The sequence below is a fragment of the Petromyzon marinus genome, chromosome 17 (genome assembly GCF_048934315.1).
Source record: "Petromyzon marinus isolate PM22_M1 ecotype Great Lakes invasive population chromosome 17, UKy_Petmar_22M1.pri1.0, whole genome shotgun sequence".
Taxonomy (NCBI): domain Eukaryota; kingdom Metazoa; phylum Chordata; class Hyperoartia; order Petromyzontiformes; family Petromyzontidae; genus Petromyzon; species Petromyzon marinus.
This window is the reverse complement of record NC_133683.1, coordinates 8,546,301-8,573,247: the sequence shown is the minus strand read 5'-3', so window position 1 is coordinate 8,573,247 and position 26,947 is coordinate 8,546,301. Positions and strand designations below refer to the sequence as shown.

The following is a 26,947-nucleotide window of genomic DNA, read 5'->3' as shown; positions in this document are numbered from 1 at the left end:
TTTACCAGGTAAGGCCCAATGAGCTGTATAGCTCTTTTGCGGAAGTGATCTGACCACAAACCATAGCTCAATGAAGTGGCTTATCATCGTGTGGAAATTTCGAGCAGCCAAATACTCTAAAAGCATGATGTTGATTCTAAATGTGGAGGGAAAAACCGGAGGACCCGGAGAAAAATCCATGCGACCATGGTGAGAGAGACACGTAAACTCCAAATATACAGGCGTCGGCATCAGGATCGAACCCACGACCTGTATACCTGGCGAGGTAATTAACATCTCGCTACCGTGGCATCTATTTTGCAGCTACAAAGCTTAAAGGTTCGCTAAACTCGGCAACTAAATGACTATGCACATTAGTGATTGCTAGAACCAGAGGGATCTGTTGCTAAAAGAGTGGATGAATTAGTAGCGGAGTTGAGTGGACGATTAACTGAATTGGTAGCCAAATGAATAGCAGATGATTGGTTTAGTTGCTGATGTATGAGGAAAATAACGATGTCACTATTTGGGAGATATAGAATTTGGGTTATGATGCTGACACAGTGACCCAAGCTTTCATTGAGCAAACAAACGCCACAAATCATCCCTTGCATCTTCACATTAGCAGCACCCTCAAATAAATGAAATTGCCAGGCATCTTGCATCTGGAGTTGAACTATGGCAATAATAACCTCTTTGGCGAGCATGCTGACATGGTCACCTTGCAGAGATCTCTTGAGACACTCTTGCCTTTGTCTCCGCAGCGCGGCCGGCTGTCAAGCTCAGAGGCGGAGGAACCGGTAGGTAGCTGTCATGTCCATGTGATACATTTTTGGCAGTATCAAAAATGACATGTGAAAAAATGAGAATAGGTTTTTACCCTTTCTAGCAATCACGCAGGTATTGTGTTCAGATGTTCAACCTTTTTGGCAAGGCATCAAGTCTGCATTTGAACATCTTAACTCCACCTGCATTTTTGCCAGAAAGGGTAAAACCAATTCAAATTGTTTATCATTGTTGACATTGGCAAAAAGGTCCCATACATATAACTGTTTGACCCGAGCTTTAAGTGGTCTGATACTTGCATTGCCTTGGTACTGTTCGCCTTTTGGCGTTCTGTGGTCTAACACTGGTGAGACAAGGCCATAAAGAAGGCTGTCTCTGGTGTAGGCCAGTTTCAAGGAAAATGCATATATGATCAAAGAATGCTTGTTTGTATGTTTTGGCACAAGTACGTGTGGTTAATGCAGACTTGATGCCTTGCAAAAGGTATCTATTTGGTGTTTGAACATCTTAACACAATATAGTAATAGGTTTTTACCCTTTAATCTGGCACAAAAAAAACTGACACCTTTATACAAGGGATCATGTTTGCAATAACCACAACACAAGTAGTCAAAATGCAAACAAAAAAGACAACTGAAAATATGCACTGTCCTTGAATTTGATTGGTCCACACCCGAGAGACGGCTTTTCTTAGAGCCCAGTCTCCACTGGTGTTGGACCAGAAGACGTGTTGTGGTTATTGCAAACATGATCCCTTGTATAAAGGTATCAGTTTTTCGTGCCAGATTAAAGGGTAAAAACCTATTACTATATCTTGTTACTGGCAAAGGAGGTCTCATAATGTAATCTTAACACAACTGTTTTATTGCCACAAAGGCTATAACCTATTCTAATTTGTCCATCATGGCTGTCCTGTGTTTGTGCGTTTTGGGGAGCGGTTGTATTGCGGTTAGCGCAATGTGCTAACCACCACCCAACACGTGCGCTGGAATTTAATGCGCAAATTATTATTTTTTTCGCTCACCGGTCGGTAAGCTTTAAGAACAATTTTCACCACAAAGTTATAAATTAGATACAAAAATGCGTGTTGAACTTGTACATGTAACGGTTTCATTTTTTTCACTGTCGAGTGGAGGAGGTTACTTTGAGACAAATTTGGCCAGATCATTACGTGAACGATAATTATTGATGATAATAATAATGTGGCCGCTCTCCACGTCCCCCAAGTCTGTGCTGGAGGATGGGCGCGAGCAGCTGATCAAGCGCCACTACACGGCACGCGTGACTCAGCTTGCCGCTCAGCTGCAGCAGGCGGACAGCAGAGCTGTCCACTTCCACGCAGAGGTAAGACTCACGGGAGTCCTGTGGCCTTCTAGTCGGGCATATTTTCAGCATGGTTGATTCAATACAAGCAAACTCTTGACCGGTTTTGACAAAACAGTGTCTTATCAGCAAAGCCATGCTTGCTGGTGAATTGCCAGAGGCAAGGATTTTGTCTTTAAGATATCGATCCTATTTGTTATTTTGTGATCTTACCAGGTTCTTTAAATTTTCTTCTTGCTTATGGCGGGTGCTAAATGCCCATGTCAAGGTCTGCTAGCCACGAGAGGCCTCCAGGAGAGAGTTTGTGGAGATTGCTATTCTTCTGCTGAAGGAACGTGCGCAGATTACAGTGGTTTACAATATGGTTATATAGTTGGGCCACAAGTGCACTGTGGCTGTGTCTTTCATTTTCCATTTGTGGAGGAGATTTTGGGATTGGCCTGTTTATGTTCTGATGCGGTCAATGGTCACACCAGTGTCCTTGAGGAATGTCAAAGCCAGGAAATCCAATGTTTGGGTCTCAACAGAGGTGTTTTTTTCTGGATGCTCGCTTGTGAGTAACTCTGGACACTTGCCATCATATCCCAGTGCCTTGTTGGTCTTTGTGGCCCTGGGGGCCTCTTCCACTTCAGCGACAGTGCACGGTCTGCTCAGATCTGTCGCTTGCGGTAGTTGGCTCAAGGTGATGGTGAGTTGTTTCCGGACAGCTTGTTTGGTGAGCTTGTCCATGCATTCCTTTGAGCAGGACAGCAGCATTTGGGAAGCCACGGCAGTTTCTGGAGTTGTTGGTAGTCTGTGCTCTCTAGGTTTTGAGGCACCTAGGTTCCCATTGGTGTTTTTCATGCAGAATTGAGCAACTCCAGAAGTGCGATGTCCTTATCTCGGTCACTCGTTCTGATGAACTATTTTAAGTGTTGTTCTGTTTCTGAGTGACAAATTCAAATGTACGTTTTTCTGTTACCCCCTTAAGCTGTTGCCCGACGGCCGTTTTATTCGAATTTCACTCCGGCTTCATCATCTTCTGAGTGACCCATTGTTTGGTGACTGTTGGAGTCACCCCACGTCTATAGCCGGGTGAGCGGCTGCTGGCAGAGGTGATGTCCATTCCTTATTTGGGGTTCTTATCTACAATGATGACTATCACAGACATCCACCCTACGTCCTTCCTTGTGGAAGAGATACGTAGATAACACGTTCGTCATCTGGCCGCATGGCCTTCCAGCACTTAACCAATTTCTCAACCACATCAATTCCATACACCCATTTATCAAATTCACCATGGAAGTGGAAAAGGATGGCAAGCTACCATTCCTGGATGTTTTGAACGAGAATAGACCTGATGGCTCGTTGCGACACTGTCTACAGGAAAGCCACCCACACGGATGCCTATCTAAAGCCTGACTCCCACCAATATCCAGCCCAGAAAAATTCTCTCATCAAAACACTACACCATAGGGCCCGTTGCATCTCCGACCAGCATCACCTAGCCAGTGAGCTGGAGCACGTACACCAAACCCTCAGGATGAAAGGATATTCTGACCGTACAATCCACAAAGCTGTCTCCCCAGCCATGGGGAGACAACCATCTGGAGATCAAACCAATACCATCGCTTTGCCATACATAGCAGGGGTTACCAAAAAGATTTCCAAAATCTTAAACAGAAGATCCAGGTTCGTTTCAACACAGTACACAAAAATCCGTGATTTGATCCCATCTGTAAAGGATGTGATTCCTGACATGCAATACCCGGGTGTCTACAAACTGAGTTGTGGCTGCAGCAGCAGTTAAATTGGGGAAACAAAACAACATGTCTCGGACCGCATTCGCAAACACAAGGCAGATCTGAACACGGTAGGACCAATACCTCTGCCATTGCTGATCATTGTTTTAACGCAGTGGGCTCACACGAAATTGACTTTTCCAAGACGAAGGTACTCGGCAAACCCACCGGCTATTATCAGAGATTTGTTCATGGAGCCATCCAGATATATAAACACAGACACAACTTCAACCGAGCAGATGGGTGCAAACTGAGCAATCATTGGAAGGACGTGATTAACCAGGTGAAGTCTGAACTGACTGTGATGTTTCCATACTACCTGCCTATGTCAGCTGTTTTTTCCAACTCTCAGTGTGTCTTTCTCTCTCTCTCTCTCTGTGCATCTCTCTTCGATCTCTACTCCAGTGACCCGGGTGCTGCCGCGGGGTCCACTTTCTGTCCCGCCTCCTCCCCCCCCCCACCCTTCTCTCTCTCCCCCTGCAGCCGATTTCTTCAGTGCTGCCGCGGTGGTCCCTTTACTCCAGTGACCCGGGTGCTGCTGCGGGGTCCACTTTCTGCCCCGCCTCCTCCCCCTCCCCTTCTCTCTCCCCCCCTAGCCGAGTCCTATATAACCTCGTGCCACGGCAGATCTCTCGCCTACTTCAGCAGTTTTTTATTTATGTGGTTGTCCCACCTGATGACGATTGCTTGTGTTGCGATCGAAGCGTCGTGATTATTATTTTTCTACCTACGTGACTTTACCGAAAGAACCAAAGAGTATGGATTCCTGCAGTGACGAAAGCTTCAAATCAAGATTTTGAAGGGTTATTGATGTCATCGCTTATGGCGAAGGTGGCTGAGAGGCCATGGTTAGGGTGGTAGATGGCAGGGTGCAACCATTTATTCTGCAACTCGCTCGTCCGCTTGATGTCCTCCTCTCCTGTAAAGCGACAACGTCCGTGGTGTCTTCCCATGGGTTCCTGACCAGCACGTCACATTAGGTCTTGAGAGTCCTTCAGTGCTTGCTTGCTTGCTTGGTCCACTCGAAGACCGTGTCCAATCAGATTCTGGTCTTTTATTTAAAGGGCCATTTTTTCAGGCATTTAAGCTCTACTGATCATATCGCGATTCGAATCCACAACATCCATTTGTGCCTAGGTGATGGGACGAATTGTTTTTAAAGTAACATGATGACGCGTAACAGGTGGGTTTACGAAAAAAATCTCCCCATCTCCCACCCATGTAGTGGATTGGGAGTGATACTTGGGTTATGCAGAAAGCCACACCAGCTTATCACATTTATTCAGTTGCAATTTTAATTACAAATGAATACACAAAAATATTGAAAGTGTGTATTTTTTCCTTTAGTTCAGCATGTTATAAATATTCCGTTAGATAGCCACACAACAAACACTCAAAATTGCATATCGGTTGTGTCATTTGGATGTTGTGTAATTTGGATGTTTTATTACTGTGTTTTTTTTGCCATAGTAAGTCTGCACGATCTGGCATTGTGTAAGAAAGACCTCTCGACAGTACCTCGAACGTAGTTCTGTGACATCATCATCAGCAGGGGGCCACTCCTGAGGATGACTTGATGTTACTGCGAGGATCTAATGTGACACAAAGCCAATAGTGTGGTTGGGTTATCATTGGGGGGCAGGGGGTGGATAGATAATCATTCACAGAAAGTACTCAATTGGGATTGCATACAGCAGCAATCATAACCCCCCTACTGGAAGAATAATGCTCACTTGCAGGCCAGGTGCTGAAATCACCTCGTGCTGCAGTGTGTAACATCACTGGGAGGGGGGGGGGAGGCAATGCGGCTGGGCGTGGTGGCCACCCACTCTCTCGTGTACTGTGCCGGCCTTCATTGTTACTCGCTAACAGCGCTTGCCCCAACAGTCTGTTAAGGCTTTATGGGGGATCTTTGTCTTTGTGTGTATGCAGTGCCGTGCTCTCAGCAAAAGGCTCCGTTTGGCAGAAAAAGCACGGCAGCAGTTTCAGAGCGAACTTCACACAGCAAACCAGAACCTCAGCAGTCTGCAGGTGAGTCGATTGGTAGCGATTCTGGAATCGCTACCAATGAGATCTTCTCTCAAAACTGCTCTAGAGGAGTTGTACACCCCTAGCTGCCACTGCTATTCATTGGCGTAAAATAGAATAAAATGTTTCGCTCCGGATGACGCTGCAAAGTATTATCTGTATTTTGATTTAGCGTGCTGATCTTAAAGGTGCATTGAAAAATTTGATAATCCGACTGATGCTTCTGTTGTTGTGGAGTAACTCATGCAGCCAGCTATGGCTCTAGGATTTGGTGTTACATGTTATTTATGTAGTTTATTGTAAAAATTGGGTCACAGTCCCAATGCTCACTGTTACGTTGCAATTATGGTTTTATTTTTTTGGTGATTTCGAAAAGTTTTTTGGTTTGGACATGTTTGTTTTGTTGTAGTACGGAGTTAGACTGATGGCCTTAATCTAAGTTTTCTTGTGGTTGTTGTTGTTTGACTTGCATCCCACTGGGATTATTTGCACACAGAGTTGGTGTACGGTGCTTTTTTCAGGAATATTTTGCTGTTTTTTTTACATGGATTTTCTGTTTCCACAGTCACATAGTCACTTTAAGATGTTTTTCTTGTTTGTGTTTTTGTTTTTTTGTTTGTTGTGGTTGCACCCGATTCACGAGCTGAATGGCTCACAGGGCTATACCAAAATAAATCAACTGAAACTGAGTCGAGTCATGGAGTTACTGCACACATTAATCCATAATTCTTGTGAATCAATGTCAGCGTCCTGCCAATTAAAAAATCCCTATCACTTGCAAAATTACGCACAGGTTTCAACACAGTATTGAATAGTCGCACCCTAAATACCCTGCCACGTTCATCGTGTATCAACGGGTTCGAACAGGTGACACTTGCATTCTTAATTACTCCATTCCTCTGTAAAATCTCTACACGTATGGAGTGGGCTTCCAGACTATCCCAGCGAAATCCCTTTCACGGATTGAGGTACCTGCACTTTTGTTGCTGTTGCCACTGTCGCTTCTCTCGCTCTTTTCCATGGTGTCACTGGAGCATCGAGACGCCCACCTGGCAGACAGGGCCTGATTGTTCCATCGTGCTTCGTTTCAGCACTGCCGCTTCACGCGTTGTCAGTGTTCACGCTCGGTCACTGCGTGCCCGGGAAACTCTCACGGGGGGGCTACGCGGGGACAGAGAAGGCCAGAGGCACGATTGCAAAGGGGGGACCTGGACTTGCTTAATGACTGGGAACCGGCAGTGTCACAATCGCTCTCTACGTATGAGGCGTGTGAATGATGCTTCTGGGCAGTTGGCAACGGTTACCTCCCAGCAACAATTGGAGGAAGAGGAGCAATTCTCACAACATAAAGCAGAGCATCGGGTGACTAAAACACCAACAAGTAGGTGCAGATACTCGCCTCAGAGTCACAGTTATTCATTGTCTTGTTATAAGTAGTTTATTATAAGTTTCATTATTACGATCAGCATCTTCCTAATGGCTCTAGTGTATTAACCAAAGACACAGGTCAGTGCCCATCACCTCAAAGTACACTCAACCTGGCAAGTGCCCTCCACCATGTAGTGGTCTGTGTTGGGTGGTGGTGGTGTCATGAGCAGTTGCGTAGCAGTTAGCGCTGCACTGCGCTACGAACCCGGCGTTCCGAGTTTGGTTCCTGTTCACAACAAACACCAGTGACGATTATCTAAACCCATCTTGGGCCTCCCATAAGTTTATTCTGCCTCAAATGAGTACCTGGTGCGATGTAAAAACATTGCCACTGGGGAGACAAAGGCGGCCAGGCGTGGTGCTGGCCACCACCCCCCTCGTTTGCTGTGCTGGCCTTAATAGGTGCTCGCGAACAGCACTTGCCCCAACAGTCCGTTAAGGTTATATGGCGGGTCTTTGGTGTTGTGCAGGATGAGCTCACCACCACTAAGCGGAGTTATGAAGACCAGCTGAGCATGATGAGTGATCACCTGTGCAGCGTCAACGAGACGCTCGCAACACAGAGGGACCAGATCGACGCCCTCAAGCTCGCCGGCAAGGTGTGCATGCTCATTTCCACACGTCTACGTGTACTCGTGTGTTTGCCTTTACATGTGTGTGTCTGCATGTGTATGTGTGTAGCCTGAATGCCCAGCCACCACATGCCAAAACAGATTTTGTTTCGCTGGACAGGGGGGGCACAGGCTGGTGATGAGATGGAGTGATGTAATACAAGAGGATGTGGAACTGAGTGGACTTGGGGATGACGAGTACCAGCAGTATCAAAATCTCCCTCTGTGGAGGAGGCTCGTGAAGCATGCTCCTGGGCAGTTAGAGGCAGTCGCCCTTCAGCAACAGCAGAAGGTAGAGGAGCGATGCTCACAACAACGAGGGGAGCGCCGGGCGGCTAAAACACAGCAAGTTGGCACAGTAGAGGTACAGGTGGTGCATCGGCCATTCATCTCAGTCAGTCAACCCATGGCATCTGGGTCTGTCCCATGACCTCATGCCAGCGAACGTTCCACACTTCACGTGGCCTTAAAGTGCACCTAGCCTGGCACAAGCGCCATGGTGACTTCACAACCACTTAGTGTCAAATGGAGGTTGTTGTGTGTTTGTAGCGGTGTGCTACGAACCTGACCACGTGAGTTTGATTCCCACTCACGGCCAACACCAGTAACGATTATCTGAACCGATCCTCAGCCCCCCCTATGTCAACTCTGCCTCAAATGAGTACCTGGTGAGATGCGCAAACATCACCACTTCGGAGACAAAGGTGGCCGGGCGTGGTGCTGGCAACCCACCCCCTCGTGTGCTGTGCCGGCCTTCATAGAAGTTTCACGTTGGTAGCAGTAGCATAGCGGTAGTACAGTGGTTAGTGCTCTGCCCTACAAACCTGGTGAACCAGTTTTAATTCTAGGTCATGGCCAACATCGTTGACGAATATCTGAACTGTTGCTGGGCCTCCAGGAGGTCAACTTGGCCTTAAATGAGTACCTGGTGCAGGATGTAAATATCAGCACTTGGCATACTTGGCATACTATGTCTTCTTGTGTCATGCCAACCTTAATAAGAACTCACGGACAGCACTTGCCCCAACAGTCCGCAAGGCTATGATGGATATTTGTTTATTTGTTGTTTGTGCATTGACCTGAATGGTGGTGTTGTGGTTCATCGTCTACACTACTATCTTGGTCACCACCTGAATTTCATTTATAGCCATACACAATATCAATAGCAAGTCATATGTGAATTTGTCCTGAAATTCCCAAAGATCAACTCAGCCTTTCATCGATTTGTGATGTATTCATGAAACATCACTCGGTCAGATGCATGCTGCTGGGCATGGTATTGATTACATCATCTCCGAGTGTGCCCTGCCAACATACGTAGGTGCTTGCTAACACTTTTGCCTTCATATTTACTTGATGGTTAAAGTGTGCGTGCCACACCACGGCCCCTGCTTGCCAAAGGAAACTTATTTCATCGTCATCACCTGGTAAGGAACTTATCTTTCAGCTTCTCCAGGAACCTCGGACAGCCTCCAGATCTGCTCAAATGAATTTCGGTCTCTGCAGCCACATGTCTTCTTTCATATGGATGATGTAGATGCATAGCAACAACTACAATTTCACATTCAGGTGGTCAAGCCAGATACGCGCATAAGGAGCAGTGGAGTGTTATCACTACGATATCTCCGTATTCGTGGATTGGCATTGCGGCACACTGGAGAGTTTTACATTTATCATTAATGCATCAGGTAGCCACATCTGCCATGATTTGTGCAGATGCGATTTAGGGTGGAAGATGAGCTCTGTGGAAGGTCAAACCTAGGGATCTTCTGCGTTAGGTCTTTCACCAGTTGTTTGTTTGTGACTTATTTTTAACTCCCTTCAGCCCTCCAAGCTTGAATTTGCAATGTTTAAGGTTAAACTCATAGGTGAAAAAGGGCTTGCGGCGTACTTCAAGTGATGGACAAGGGATGTTATTGAACTCCTGATGAATGGAAAGGCGACTGTTTTCCTCAATTCGCAAGACTTCTCGGAGGGTTGCAGCACATGGGTGAGAGAGAGATTTGTGACAGCACGAGCAGCCAGGGTGTTGGGATCGACTTGAGGGTTCTAGTGATGCACCTCATTGCAGTGTTCAGTTGGACATTAACAAGTCAAGTGCGACTACTTTTGGTCCGTACTGGTGCACAGTACTCGGCTACAGAGTACAAAAAAGGCCATTATTGATGTCCGTAGCACTGGTTACTAATGCTCCCCAGCCTGTGTTTGCCAGTTTCTGGACCCGATTGAGCCTTGTTTTGGTCTTGGTGGCTACCTTTTTCAGGTGGTTATGGAAAGTTCGCATATGGTCCAGCTTCACTCCGAGATAGGTTGGAGCGGTGTCGTGTCGCCACACTCCTCCTCTTGATTGTCTAATATTTATTATACTCTTTGGTTCTTTTGGTAAAGTCACTTAGGTATAAAATAAAATAAATCACGACGTTTTGATCGCAACACAAGCAGTCGTCCTCAGGTGGAAAAATATCCAGCAGTGGAACTGCTGAACCAGCGAGAGAGCAGTTACAACAAGGTTATATATGTGGCAATGGGCAAGCAATCGGGGTCAGAGCTGGAAAGGAATTCCATCCACGGACGTAAGCACGTCAGTTGTGTTAATGGGGGAGATTAGGGAGAGAGGGATTAGGGAGGGAGATTAGCATGAATGAGCTTACGTCGCCGCATAAGAGTTTTATGCCCGCATATGCGCACAACAGCAATGTTAATGAGAGATTAGCACCATGAGAGTGCAATCCAAAGGGCATGTGAGCCTGAGAGGTGCAATCCAAAGGGCATGTAAGCATGAGAGTGCAATCCAAAGGACATGTGAGCATGAGAGTGCAATCCAAAGGGCATGTGAGCATGAGAGTGCAATCCAAAGGACATGTGAGAGATCTAAGAGAGAGGCATAGAGAGACACAGAGTCGAAAATAACAGCTGACATAGGCAGGTAATATATTATATCCTTCAATTTATATTAGGCTAGGATTTAAATACAGGGTAAGCTATGTTTCAGACATACAGAAGATGTCTGGGCAAATATTATTGAATTCAATTTTGAATTGTAAAAATTTAGTGATCAGGCCTCCAATATTAACATGGACAATGTCAAGACCCTGTCTGTTTTTTTAAAATCTGATGACTTAAAGGTGAGTGATGGAGAAGATGTAGCAACAATGGCACCAGGATTGGTTTCAACACGAGACCTAATCAACAATATAAATTTTCATAATTTTTTAATGTATTTTGTAATAGGATGCTGTCCTAAATGGCTTTTTCTGATACACGTAGACGCATGTCCACGAGGAATCTTTAAACTACTACGGGTAACATGTGAACATGGAAATGTAAATTATTGTAGACTGGCACAAAGGAATGAACACGTATATGGGAGGTGTCATTGTTTGCGAAGGTGTATGGGTGTGTTGCATGTGATGGATAACAGTGACATTAAGTGCAATGGCTTCAATGACAATGGGGGTAACATGGACCAGAGTTACTGGATAAGAGAAAGGTGGCAGTCTGCTCCACTGGTTCTTAATTGTGGAATTTGATGGATTTTTCTCAAACGTCAATGCATTGTTTTTTCGTTCACCCTGTCACCACATGGTAGCGCTATATTGCTATATTCGAGACGTGTATTGTGTGAACTTCAATGTTTAAGTAATCCATGGGTGGTGATGATGATACAGTTTGTGCCATAGAGGTGTAGCAATGAAATTAGTTTGTGCATTGGTGCTGTGTAGATTATTGCATCGCAAGACCATAAAAGATGGTGACAGATTTTGGAGGCCTTCATCCAGAAGTGGATTTATCATGGCTGGTTATGATTATGATGATAGAGTAGACTTACCACACATGTCTTTGCAGCCACTATGATTCATATTTGATTTTCTTGGTTAGGCCACTTAACGATCTGGCCTGAAGATGCTTGGTGTTTCATAAAGTAAAATGTATCGAAAACGCAAAATTTTGGTTGTAATAATTGTTCTTCAGCTTATCGGCGACCTGTAGTGATCATTCGAGCATTAAATGTGGGTACACACGGCAAGTTAATTTGTTTTTCTGTAGGGTGGAAGAGAGTTTCGTTTGGCCACATCATTACGTGGGCAAACCCCCCAAAAAAGTAATTTATGAATCGCAGTCTTTAAAGCTAAGCTTTATATATCCATAGCTGTCAAAATAGTTATAATTGGTGATAAAATTCCCCAAAAGTTATACACTGCTTAATCAATAATCCTGACTGTGCTGTATCCTTTGTGAAGGCAAGCTCTAAGAAGAAGTCCCGGTGAAGAGTAACAGTGATCGTCTGCTTCGGCCTCCACCGTCTACATCGCTGTGCTCACAAATGCAGCACCCCACCGCTGAGGTCCAAGATATGAACTCGGAGCCACGTGAACACCGTCTGCTGCATTTTAGAGGATTGATATAAATGTGCGGATTCATCTGATTGATGGCAATAATAAGAATAGACGTAATGTTGGGATTTTGTTTTGGCACTAAAAATGAAATGTTTAATCTGTCATTGTTGGGCAGCCCTTGTCACAATTGGTGTTTGTCGGTTGTGATTTGTTTTAAAAAGGCTAACGCCACACTGGCTTCACAGTCTTTTTGTCTCATCAGAAGGGTAAGGTCCCCTTTAACCAAAGAGGCCTGTGAAAGAAGTTCAACATACATACAAAGGCACTGGGTAAACCGATGTTATTTCAAGGAGCAATCTGTGAACACCATGGACTCAATAAAGCAATTTTATTTGGGGGGATTAACAAATCCTGAATGTTACTGGGACCAGGATGCTGGATTACAAATGCACATTTTGCCATTTGAATTAAGTTAGATATTTGATTTGTCACTGTGGGTATCAAATAATTACGTTGTAAATGTCATTTGTATCAATGTTTGAGGCAGCAGTAATTTCTGTTTCAATACAAGTGAAGAAAGGTGGCCTTTAAGAATAACTGGGAAATATTCTGGCCCTTAAATATAAGCACATAGAGGATGTCATGAATCTTTGGGCATAATAGTGCAAGCAATTTGGACATTTGAAATCATTGTAGACAGAATGGGACAAAGGAGGATGGAATTACTGGGTTGTTTAGGGAGGGCAGGTTACGCACATGGGCGTGAGTATGGCACTAAGAGGCCGCACGCTTATGGGAAGCCCTGAAGCCAGATGGTGGATACCAATACCAGTGGAACAGACATTAAAGATTGTGTGTTCACTGTGCAGCAGTTTCAGAATCTGGCGGAAGTGATGGCAGTGTGGTGGCATTGACGAAATTGTATATAATGATCACTGGAGTCTGATCTTTGAATAATCTTTTATCCAGGGAACCCTCGCATTCTGAGTAGTATCTTGCAAATGGATGTTTGGACAATTTCTGTTTTGATAAATATTGATTCAGTAAATGTGTTTGACTATAAATAACACGAATATATCCAAGTATGCAGTTTAATTCCCTGTCACCATGAAATGTCCATATTTGTCTAAATAATGTTTAACCAGGAAAGTGTCACTGCATCAATTCTAGATTTAAAGCTTTCGTGACTGCTAGGATCCATACTCTTTGGTTCTATTGGGTAAAGTCACGTAGGTGAAAATAAAATAACAAAAAATCATGACGTTTCGGCCACAACACAAGCGGCTTTCATCAGGTGAAGGGACGAGACTGTCTGGAGGACAGCGCTGGAGTGGAAGAAGCCACGCTTAGATCACGACCTTTAAGCTGTGTGAGAAGAAAAAGACCACGCGCCTTGACAAAGGAATTAGCATATAATTTAGCATTGAAATGGCTCATTGAAATAGCTAAGTTAAAGTATACACATCCGCAGAGGTACCCCTTGACAAAGGAATTAGCGCTGGAGTGGAAGAAGCCACGCTTAGATCACGACCTTTAAGCTGTGTGAGAAGAAAAAGGCCAAGTGCCTTGACAAAGGAATTAGCATATAATTTAGCATTGAAATGGCTCATTGAAATAGCTAAGTTAAAGTATACATATCAGCAGAGGTACCCCTTGACAAAGGAATTAGCATCGAATTTAGCATTGAAATAGCTGAGTGATTAGCTTGTAACTGGTCACAGAAATAGCTATGTTAAAGTTAGAGCATATACATTCACCGAGGCACCTAGTACTCATCAAACAGGAGAATTGAGCGAAACACAACCACGCTCAGACATCGGACCTGTGTGCGAGCAAACAAGGTGTTCTGACAAAGAAATTAGCATACAAATTAGCATTTGATTGGCGGATTTTAGGAAAGAGTTGGTGTACGTGCTGGTGGACTCGCAGTTTGGCGCGGGGGGGTGGGAAAGGGGGGAGGGGGGAGTTTACCTATTGATGGTGTGAAAAGGGGGAATTTATAAGAGCTGCGAAAGTTTGGGGTACCACTACTTGAAAAATATACTGTACCATTGAAATTAGTTTAATGTTTAGTTCGATTTAGAACATCTTTCCAATGGTTGCTTAATTTGAAACCATCCTCTCGGTTGAAATTGTGTCTGTGTTTGTAGATCTGAATTGCTTCATGAACAAACCTCTGATAAAAGCCTGTGGGTTTGCAAAGAACCTTGGTATCGGAGAAAATGATATCGTGATCCCCCACAGCATTGTAACAGTGATCAGCCACGGCAGAAGAATTCGTTTGTGCCGTGTTTCAAATCTGATTTGTGCTCGCGAATTCGGTCAGAGACATGTCGCTTTGTCTCACCGATGTAGCAATCACCGCAGGTACAACTTAATTTGCAAACCCCGGGGTACTGTAAATCAGGAATGACATCCTTCACGGATGGGATCAGATCACGAATTTTGTGTACTGTATTGAACCGGACCTGGATCTTGTGTTTGTTTAAAATTTTGGAAATCTTTTTAGTAACGCCTGCTATATATGGAAGTGTGATGGTTTTGACCGGAGTATCAAGTGGTTGTTTCTGTATGGAGGGAGAGACAGCTTGGCGGATGGTATGGTCAGAGTAACCATTCCTTTTGAGGGCCAAGTGTACATGTTTTAATTCACTGGTCAGGTGGTGTTGGTCCGAAATGCAATGAGCCCTATGGTATAAAGTTTTGATGAGAGAATTATTTTGGGCTGGGTGGTGGTGGGAATCAGGTTTCAAGTAGGAATCTGTGTGGGTGGGTTTCCTGTAGACAATGCCCCAATGAGCCATCAGGTCTCCTCTCAAAATGAACATCTAAGAATGGTAGCTTGCCATCTTTCTCCACTTCCATGGTGAATTTGATGGCGGGATGTTTGGAATTGATGTGGTGTAGGAAAAGGTTCAGAGCTGGGAGGCCATGTGGCCAAATGACGAAAGTGTCATCCACATATCTCTTCCACAGGGAAGGTCTGAGGGTGGAAGTCTGGATGGCGTCTGATTCAAATTTCTCCATGAAAATATTGGCTATCACTGGTGATAAGGGGGATCCCATGGGGGTACCGTCATTTTGTTTGTAGAAGGAACCATTCCAAGTAAAGTAGGTCTTAATGATCAGGAGGCACTGCTTGGGACTTGGAGCCAATTCTTTAATGAATGACAATACATTTGATGTTTGCGCCATTATTATTGCAAATTGCTATCCTGGAGGTGCCGTGTTTCACAGACATGATCAGCAGTAGCTTCAAAGGAGGGGTCATTGCTTTGTGCAATACCAAATTGATTAATTTTGCAGCCATATTAAAAGTTGCACCGTGATGATGACACAATACCCAACTCTTTTCCCAATTATGTTATCGGATCTTCAACATCCACTGTGAAGCAGACAGCGCATTATCTACGGTTAATACACACCTGCAGTCATAACCAGGGCGGCCGACTGAGTTTGAACTGTGAACCCCCTGCAACAAGCGGTGAATGTGCTCCTACTATGACTTCTGGGCTATTGCAACCGCTATTACTCTCATCTGGTAGCCATGGGCCAGCTGTGGGAAATAAGATAGCCGATAAACACATTCCCACAGTTGGACTCCTTTTTATATTTCCTAGGAGGATTATTACGTGCCGACTTTAGCCCCCAGCCAGGATTTGAGATGGCAACTTTCCAAGTATGAGTTGAGCTCCCCGTCGCAGTGCTGTCCCAGCTTGATGGGGGATGGCACTAGAATACGTAAAATAGTTGAGCATTCTAGTTGCTGTGCTGTCTTCTGCTGACCTCATATCCTTGGTAGGAGGAAACCGATCAGGAAGTGAATGGGTAATTTCAGCTGCACAGTCCTGTTATATACCTGCACGTATTTACAGTCTACTACCACAGACATGGAGTGATACAATCAGCTTTCGTGCAGGAGCCAGATTGATTGTTGCATGACAGGACCGTGAGGGATGGTGACAGCTTTGGGGATACTTTCATCCAACAGTAGATAGGCCATGACTGATAGCCTGGACCGTACAGTGAACACTTAGTGTGGATGGATACCGGGAGCCATGCTGCGTGATGATGGGCTTATCAAGATGCACGTATATCCAGCAGTGGTAGCGGTGTGCTGGATTACATCGAGGTGGTTCCTGTCATAAGCCAGTACAGCAAGTAGGTTGCTTATATCTACAGAGTTTATCATTTGTTTACTCCAACATGCTGTTTTATTTGCGAACTCAGGTTAGAGTTTGTAAAAAACAATGTCTCATTTCACACCATGAGATCAACTCTGGTAATTTAGTATTAGATGTTTTATGTTATATGCTGTGAACTAAAACATTTTTGGGAAAATCCTAAATATCCAGAGAAGTCTGAAAAAAACGGATTTCATACTGAGAGATTTGGAGAAAATGCCTGGCTCCGAGTGCGTTTTGCTTGTCTTCAAAGTGAAAATATAATTAGTGAGGAAAGTTATTTCCTAGTGATAATGATACACATTTACATAGTGCCATGAAAGTGTTAGAGGCACTCATCCGGGCATTAGTTATTAGTTGTTTTCCAAACGCAAGTTAACTTGTTGGTTTAGAGTTTGTGTTTCATGCTCGCAAGGGCAGACGTTAATTGCTCGGCAGGTTGCAGAAGCTCCCAAATGAGTGAGTTCCAGCTGAGCAGCGCTGCAACGCTGTTGAGCACGATCTGCGATATGCAGGTTTTTTTATTATCGTTTTAGCACTTGGAAGTCTCAATATATTGAAGGGTGGCCGACACGGACTTGGAATGCAATCGGAAGCAGTGTGGAGATAGCCAGGCATCCCCAGTCGAGGAGACCAAACCACTCGGCTCAAGAAGAAGCAACACACAAGGTGTGAGTTATTTGCAGGAGGCCATTGATCTAATTGTTGATGGACCAAGTGCATTGTGTTTCAAGAGGACCATGTTGAAAAATATAACACGACTTTAAGGCATTCAAGTTTTTATTTTAATGGACTTTTTGATGCTCCCTCATACCATCAAAAATTGCGACTGAGATCTTAACGTGGAAGAGCTGACTTTTCAATTGGTTAAGTGTGAATAACGGAGGAATTCCCTTTTATATTTTATATTGGGGCGTCGGCAAACGTGTGACTCCGCGTGCGCTGTGTGCGGCTCTTTACGGTGCTGCTGCTACTTCGTGACGGTTATTAAGAGATCCCACACTCTAGTATTCACCACGTCGCATTGCGGCTCTTGAAATATCTAGGTAGTTTACCAAATTTGAAAAAAAAATGCCCTTGTTATTTTAGGTTGCCGACCCCTGGTCTGAGATGTTGAGTTTTGCACAATTATCCACAGTGTATGATTATATTATTTGAAAAGTTTTAGTCTACAATTAATTGACCAAACATCTAAGCAGGGTCTTCTTGTCACACAGTGAGATTTAAAGAGAAAATGTATTGCGGGTCTCTGCCATCACCTCCCTTGAAAAGTGAATTGCGAATCTTGAGGCTCAACCCTAGTTAAATGTCTTTGGCAAAGCAATAGACATTTTCAGGTGACATTGTGAGACTTAAAATTACTATTATGTTTACAGAATGTTGCACTGAAGCCACTGATCTTAAATGGTTTTCCCCAGGGCCTCAGTTTAGCAGATGCACAAATAATTTACCCAAAGTTGCCAGAGCTGTTCACCTTTTTTAATTTAACTCCTAGGCTTTCGCGACCAATATTATTCATTATAAAGTTTGTTTTCAGTTAGCGTAAATATAAATGTGTCGTTAGCCCACCACCACCCAACACAACCATTTAGTAAGGTTTGTGACGGTAACAAAATGTGCCAAATAGTAGTTCAGCACACCGGTGGGTTGGAGAGTAAACCCACAACATTTACATTTGGAGTACGACGTTTCAATGGTGATTACAACCAGCCTCATCAGGCGATTTGCCAGAAACGTCACAGTACTCAAATTGTTAATGTTGTGGGTTTACTCTGCAACTGAACCGATGTGCTGAACTAGTAATTAATTGGCACGTTTTGTTCATGTGATAAACGTTACTAATTGGCTGTGCCGGGTGGTGGTGGGTTTAGCGATACATGTATGTTTACGTGATACAACTCAAAACAACCCTTTATCATAAACACCTTTTCTTTAGTGTGAGTGCTCTGCCCTGAATTTCTTGACAGTCTTCACAACGACACTGAAAATGGTGGCTGAGAATCTTGACACACAGTGGTTAAGATCAATTTCAAGATATCAGTGCTCAAAGCAGCGGTCGAGTAAGAGCTCATGCACTTTGGCAGCCATGCCAGGAGGTGGCTTCTCTAGACGACGCGGACCACTATTAACTTCCCACAACCTTTGATGAGCCCAGAGCTTTATGTTTTTATCTATAAATCAGACTCAGTAATCAGGCTCCACCACTAATTCTTGAGCTTTTTTTTGCTTATTTCCATTCCGAAACCAATAGCTACTTTGTCAAAGATCGAGATAAAGTAGAGGATAAAGCGGAGGCAAGATCGGATTGTGCTCATTTATTGCTTTTACTTCGCAGTTTGATATTGTTTTTCTGTGGAATGAAAAAGGGCCACGGCATATTTGACATCAATTTCATTGCTTCCTATAAAATATGGATAATTTTCCTGAACGCATTGATTCAGTGATGATTCTTAAAGCAGCTCATGAGTTGCTTCAATGTCTTCATCTTTGTTTTGCAACTTCCTCTTAAGTTAAACACATATTGAGATTCAACTTTACCAATTTAAGCTTCAAAAGGTAAATGATTGATTAATAAGTTGTGCCCAATTGCTCTTTGGTATAATCTATTTTTAATCCCCATCACTATTGCACACCAACTCTGATAATTACAAGAGACTAATCGCGGTCATTACAGTGCTTTATACCTTGTACACAGCAGTCTTCTTGGTCTACCTTGCAATTGTGCCAGCGGACTCATTCACTGCTACAATTGAAGTGGAACGCCACGGCCACGGTGCTCCCCGGAGGAGAAACTCCCTCAACTGCTTCACCATGCACATCACACACAGCTGGGTCTGGCCCTGATAAATGCCTCAACATCAGACCTTTTTATTCTCGGTTTTCTTCCCAGGTGGCTAAAGGTGTGACCCGAGTCAATGGTTTCCTATAGTGGAGAGAATCGGCCATATTCTGATATGCATTGGGGGCCCCCGGACCCTTTGATAGAAGTTTGCAATGAGACTGCCTTCAGGAGAGCAGGATGACATTACATGAAGACACAATGAGGTTATACCAGTTGCCATGAAACACTGCTTAGGTCACCATAGTGGGGTGGGGGACACAACTATTACCAGATGTCCAGGCTGCATGGTGGGGTTCATGGACAAACACTCCCTCTCCCTGCCATGGCAGCCTGTGCAGGTGATCCTGTAGCTGCTCTCACTTCAAACAGTCCGCTCATATCTGCGAGACTTGGCTGAGATGGGAGTGCATTAGATAGACAGTTCTTGCAGCACCTCAGAGTAGTTCAGTGCAGGGTGAAAGTGGATAATCTCTCATAACGGCAGTGACTTTTGCACGCCCTGAAAATAAGTGGCTTTGTGTGAATAAAATCGCTCAACGTATTTGGCTAAGTGGCTTATATTTGGCAGGAAAAGGTTATGCACAAGTTCCTCCAGTCGCGGGTTGCTAATGCAATCTCGGAGAGAACTGAAGTCTTAATTCCACCGATCTGTTTCGTGGAAAACAACGGTGGGAGTGTGTATGTGCTGAGTAATCGTAGAAGTGAATGTGTTACACATCATGTCGATGGGGGAACGAATTTTGTTTGCAAGCCACGTGTAAAAGCCGTGGCTGCTGCTATCTACCATCCCAACCACAACGTCAGAATGGCAGGGAAAATACTACAAGCCTTGTGCCACAACTGCTAAATGTTACTTAGAAATAATAGCGATGGGTGGAGATAGACTCAGAGGGGTACGGTTTATTTATCTTAGGGGCAGAGGTCCATTAGCTTTGTCATCGAGTGGACTACAAAGCCAAGGGCACCGCCATCTTATACATACGGCCACAGTGGTGCGGTGGCCTACCGAGCCGTGCTAGTGGCGAATCACCCAACATAAATTCATGTGGAAATATATGTGAGGGGGGGGGGGGGCGGGGATAGGGGTGCAGTGTGTTGGATCGCAAAAGTCCTGTGGTGATGGGCGAGCAACAAAGCAGCAGATGTGTGGATAAACTGCGATCTGCAGCCCTGCACACGGACTGCTCGGGTCGTCTTTTGCCAGACATAAGTAGCGGTGGGACTCGGCAGCCCCCCCCAGGTGACTGAGCAGCCTGTTCAAGATCATGCTGTGCAACCTCCCGGGCACGAGGAAGGAGCTGGAAAAGTTTCCCTCGCATTGTCTGCTTCATCCACCCTTGGCCAGAATACCGTGGCTGGGATCCCACTTCTGTGGTTTCCTCCTTCAAGAAAAAAAAGAACGACGGTGACGCCACTCACTTTTGGCACGTTGAATGTCGTGAACACTTTTGGACAATACCAGGACAGGCATACAAGAGAAAGGACAGCCTTGGTTGCGAGAGATCTTGCCCAGGTACACCATCCAAATGTAACGAACGACTGCAAATGCGGCACTTCCTGGATCACCTTTATTGTCCTCAACGTCCAGTGCCCACCACGAGCAAACACATTGTACTATTCCCCTTTTGGCGTTTCTCTGGGCTAACACTGTCTAAAACGCCGCAAACAACAGATATACATGGACATGGCCGATATATAGTAATAATAGATGATGGTTCTGTTCTTGGCAGCGTTTTAGACAATATAATACATGGACATGGCCGATATATAGTAATATAGTATTATATCTGTCTAAAACGCCGTCAACAGAACCATCATTTCTCTATTGTTACTATATCGGCCATGTCCATGTATTATATCTGTTGTTTGCGGCGTTTTAGACAGATATAATACATGGACATGGCCGATATATGGTAATCACAGAGAGATGATGGTTCTGTTGTTGGCGGCATTTTAGACAGATATAATACATGGACATGGCCGATATATGTAATACATTTTTTATCTGTCTAAAACGCCACCAACAACAGGGGTGTAGTGTGTTGGATCGCAAAAGTCCTGTGGTGATGGGCGAGCAACAAAGCAGCAGATGTGTGGATAAACTGCGATCTGCAGCCCTGCACACGGACTGCTCGGGTCGTCTTTTTGCCAGACATAAGTAGCGGTGGGACTCGGCAGCCCCCCCAGGCGACTGAGCAGCCTGTTCAAGATCATGCTGTGCAACCTCCCGGGCACGAGGAAGGAGCTGGAAAAGTTTCCCTCGCATTGTCTGCTTCATCCACCCTTGGCCAGAATACCGTGGCTGGGATCCCACTTCTGTGGTTTCCTCCTTCAAGAAAAAAAGAACGACGGTGACGCCACTCACTTTTGGCACGTTGAATGTCGTGAACACTTTTGGACAATACCAGGACAGGCATACAAGAGAAAGGACAGCCTTGGTTGCGAGAGATCTTGCCCAGGTACACCATCCAAATGTAACGAACGACTGCAAATGCGGCACTTCCTGGATCACCTTTATTGTCCTCAACGTCCAGTGCCCACCACGAGCAAACACATTGTACTATTCCGCTTTTGGCGTTTCTCTGGTCTAACACTGTCTAAAACGCCGCAAACAACAGATATACATGGAAATGGCCGATATATAGTAATAATAGATAGATGATGGTTCTGTTCTTGGCAGCGTTTTAGACAATATAATACATGGACATGGCCGATATATAGTAATATAGTATTATATCTGTCTAAAACGCCGCCAACAACAGAACCATCATTTCTCTATTGTTACTATATATCGGCCATGTCCATGTATTATATCTGTTGTTTGCGGCGTTTTAGACAGATATAATACATGGACATGGCCGATATATGGTAATCACAGAGAGATGATGGTTCTGTTGTTGGCGGAATTTTAGACAGATATAATACATGTACATGGCCGATATATGTAATACATTTTTTATCTGTCTAAAACGCCACCAACAACAGAACCATCATCTCTCTATTATTACTAAATATCGGCTGTCCATGTATTATATCTGTCTAAAACGCCGCAAACAACAGATATGATAAATGTACATGGCCTATATATAGTAATAATAGATAGATGGTGGTTCTGTTGTTGGCGGCGTTTTAGACAATATAATACATGGACGTGGCCGATATGTAGTAATATAGTTTTTTATCTGTCTAAAATGCCGCCAACAACAGAACCATCATCTCTCTATTATTACTATATATCGGCCATGTACATGTATTATATCTGTCTAAAACGCCGCAAACAACAGATATAATACATGGACATGGCCGATATAGTAATAATAGATAGATGTTGGTTCTTTGGTTGGCAGCGTTTTAGATAGATATAATACATGGACGTGGCCGATATATAGTAATATAGTATTATATCTGTCTAAAACGCCGCCAACAACAGAACCATCATCTCTCTATTATTACTATATATCGGCCATGTCCATGTATTATATCTGTCTAAAACGCCGCAAACAACAGATTTAATACTTGGACATGGCCGATATATAGTAATAATAGATAGATGATGGTTCTGTTGTTGGTGGCGTTTTAGACAGATATAATACATGGACATGGCCGATATATAGTAATAATAGAGAGATGATGGTTCTATTGGTGGCATTTTAGACAGATAAAAAACTTACTATATATCGGCCACGTCCATGTGTTATATTGTCTAAAACGCCACCAACAACAGAACCATCATCTATCTGTTATTACTCTATATCGGCCATGTCCATGTATTATATTGTCTAAAACGCTGCCAACAACAGAACCATCATCTATCTATTATTACTATATATCGGCCATGTACATGTATTATATCTGTCTAAAATGCCGCAAACAACAGATATAATACATGGACATGGCCGATGTATAGTAATAATAGATAGATGATGGTTCTGTTGTTGGTGGCGTTTTAGACAATATAATACATGGACATGGCCGATATATAGTAATATAGTATTATATCTGTCTAAAACGCCGCCAACAACAACCATCATCTCTCTATTATTACTATATATCGGCCATGTCCATGTATTATATCTGTTGTTTGCGGCGTTTTAGACAGATATAATACATGGACATGGCCGATATATAGTGATCACAGAGAGATGATGGTTCTGTTGTTTGCGGCGTTTTAGACAGAAATAATACATGGACATGGCCGATATATAGTAATATAGTTTTTTATCTGTCTAAAACGCCACCAACAACGGAACCATCATCTCTCTATTATTACTATATATTGGCCGTCCATGTATTATATCTGTCTAAAATGCCGCAAACAACAGATATGATAAATGGACATGGCCGATATATAGTAATAATAGATAGATGATGGTTCTGTTGTTGGCGGCGTTTTAGACAGATATAATACATGGACATGGCCGATATATAGTAATAATAGAGAGATGATGGTTCTATTGGCGGCATTTTAGACAAATAAAAAACTTACCATATATCGGCCACGTACATGTGTTATATTCTCTAAAACGCCACCAACAACAGAACCATCATTTATCTGTTATTACTCTATATCGGCCATGTCCATGTATTATATTGTCTAAAACGCCGCCAACAACAGAACCATCATCTATCTATTATTACTATATATCGGCCATGTACATGTATTATATCTGTCTAAAATGCCGCAAACAACAGATATAATACATGGACATGGCCGATGTATAGTAATAATAGATAGATGGTTCTGTTGTTGGTGGCGTTTAGACAATATAATACATGGACATGGCCGATATATAGTAATATAGTATTATATCTGTCTAAAACGCCGCCAACAACAACCATAATCTCTATTATTACTATGTATCGGCCATGTCCATGTATTATATCTGTTGTTTGCGGCGTTTTAGACAGATATAATACATGGACATGGCCGATATATAGTGATCACAGAGAGATGATGGTTCTGTTGTTTGCGGCGTTTTAGACAGAAATAATACATGGACATGGCCGATATATAGTAATATAGTTTTTTATCTGTCTAAAACGCCACCAACAACGGAACCATCATTTCTCTATTATTACTATATATTGGCCGTCCATGTATTATATCTGTCTAAAATGCCGCAAACAACAGATATGATAAATGGACATGGCCGATATATAGTAATAATAGATAGATGATGGTTCTGTTGTTGGCGGCGTTTTAGACAATATAATACATGGACATGGCCGATATATAGTAATATAGTATTATATCTGTCTAAAATGTCGCCAACAACAGAACCATCATCTCTCTATTATTACTATATATCGGCCATGTACATGTATTATATCTGTCTAAAACGCCGCACACAACAGATATAATACATGGACATGGCCGATATATAGTAATAATAGATAGATGATGGTTCTGTTGTTGGCGGCGTTTTAGACAATATAATACATGGACATGGCCGATATATAGTAATATAGTATTATATCTGTCTAAAATGTCGCCAACAACAGAACCATCATCTCTCTATTATTACTATATATCGGCCACGTACATGTATTATATCTGTCTAAAACGCCGCACACAACAGATATAATACATGGACATGGCCGATATATAGTAATAATAGATAGATGATGGTTCTGTTCTTGGCGGCGTTTTAGACAATATAATACATGGACATGGCCGATATATAGTAATATTGTATTATATCTGTCTAAAACGCCGCCAACAAAAGAACCATCATTTCTCTATTTTTACTATATATCAGCCATGTCCATGTATTATATCTGTTGTTTACGGCGTTTTAGACAAATATAATACATGGACATGGCCGATATATAGTAATCACAGAGAGATGATGGTTCTGTTGTTGGCGGCGTTTTAGACAGATATAATACATGGACATGGCCGATATATAGGAAATCATTTTTTATCTGTCTAAAACGCCACCAACACCAGAACCATCATCTATCTTATTATTATATATCGGCCATGTCCATGTATTATATCTGTCTAAAAGGTCGCAAACAACAGATATAATACATGGACATGGCCGATATATAGTAATAATAGATAGATGATGGTTCTGTTGTTGGCGGCGTTTTAGACAATATAATACATGGACATGGCCGATATATAGTAATATAGTATTATATCTGTCTAAATTGTCGCCAACAACAGAACCATCATCTCTCTATTATTACTATATATCGGCCATGTCCATGTATTATATCTGTTGTGTGCGGCGTTTTAGACAGATATAATACATGTACATGGCCGATATATAGTAATAATAGAGAGATGATGTTTCTGTTGTTGGCGACATTTTAGACAGATATAATACTATATTACTATATATCGGCCATGTCCATGTATTATATTGTCTAAAACGCCGCCAACAACAGAACCATCATCTATCTATTATTACTATATATCGGCCATGTCCATGTATTATATCTGTTGTGTGCGGCGTTTTAGACAGATATAATACATGTACATGGCCGATATATAGTAATAATAGAGAGATGATGGTTCTGTTGTTGGCGACATTTTAGACAGATATAATACTATATTACTATATATCGGCCATGTCCATGTATTATATTGTCTAAAACGCCGCCAACAACAGAACCATCATCTATCTATTATTACTATATATCGGCTATGTCCATGTATTATATCTGTCTAAAACGCCGCAAACAACAGATTTAATACTTGGACATGGCCGATATATAGTAATAATAGATAGATGATGGTTCTGTTGTTGGTGGCGTTTTAGACAGATATAATACATGGACATGGCCGATATATAGTAATAATAGAGAGATGATGGTTCTATTGGCGGCATTTTAGACAGATAAAAAACTTACTATATATCGGCCACGTCCATGTGTTATATTGTCTAAAACGCCACCAACAACAGAACCATCATCTATCTGTTATTACTCTATATCGGTCATGTCCATGTATTATATTGTCTAAAACGCCGCCAACAACAGAACCATCATCTATCTATTATTACTATATATCGGCCATGTACATGTATTATATCTGTCTAAAATGCCGCAAACAACAGATATAATACATGGACATGGCCGATGTATAGTAATAATAGATAGATGGTGGTTCTGTTGTTGGTGGCGTTTTAGACAATATAATACATGGACATGGCCGATATATAGTAATATAGTATTATATCTGTCTAAAACGCCGCCAACAACAACCATCATCTCTCTATTATTACTATATATCGGCCATGTCCATGTATTATATCTGTTGTTTGCGGCGTTTTAGACAGATATAATACATGGACATGGCCGATATATAGTGATCACAGAGAGATGATGGTTCTGTTGTTTGCGGCGTTTTAGACAGAAATAATAAATGGACATGGCCGATATATAGTAATATAGTTTTTTATCTGTCTAAAACGCCACCAACAACGGAACCATCATCTCTCTATTATTACTATATATTGGCCGTCCATGTATTATATCTGTCTAAAATGCCGCAAACAACAGATATGATAAGTGGACATGGCCGATATATAGTAATAATAGATAGATGATGGTTCTGTTGTTGGCGGCGTTTTAGACAGATATAATACATGGACATGGCCAATATATAGTAATAATAGAGAGATGATGGTTCTATTGG

At 42.9% G+C, this 26,947-nt stretch overlaps 1 protein-coding gene across 4 annotated transcripts in view; it reads left to right on the top strand.

Annotated features, from left to right (window-relative positions):
* PPP1R21 (protein phosphatase 1 regulatory subunit 21) overlaps window positions 1-19,840 on the top strand; it is a 102,974-nt gene extending 83,134 nt beyond the window's left edge. For all 4 annotated transcript variants that reach the window (XM_076067588.1, XM_032956239.2, XM_032956237.2 and 1 more), the window contains 5 exons: window positions 744-779; window positions 1,993-2,109; window positions 5,802-5,900; window positions 7,796-7,924; window positions 12,178-19,840. In XM_076067588.1, the coding sequence (XP_075923703.1) occupies window positions 744-779; window positions 1,993-2,109; window positions 5,802-5,900; window positions 7,796-7,924; window positions 12,178-12,204 (408 nt within the window). In that variant the 3' untranslated portion in view covers window positions 12,205-19,840. The remainder of the gene's footprint in view (window positions 1-743; window positions 780-1,992; window positions 2,110-5,801; window positions 5,901-7,795; window positions 7,925-12,177) is intronic.
* Window positions 19,841-26,947: the final 7,107 nt, after the last annotated feature.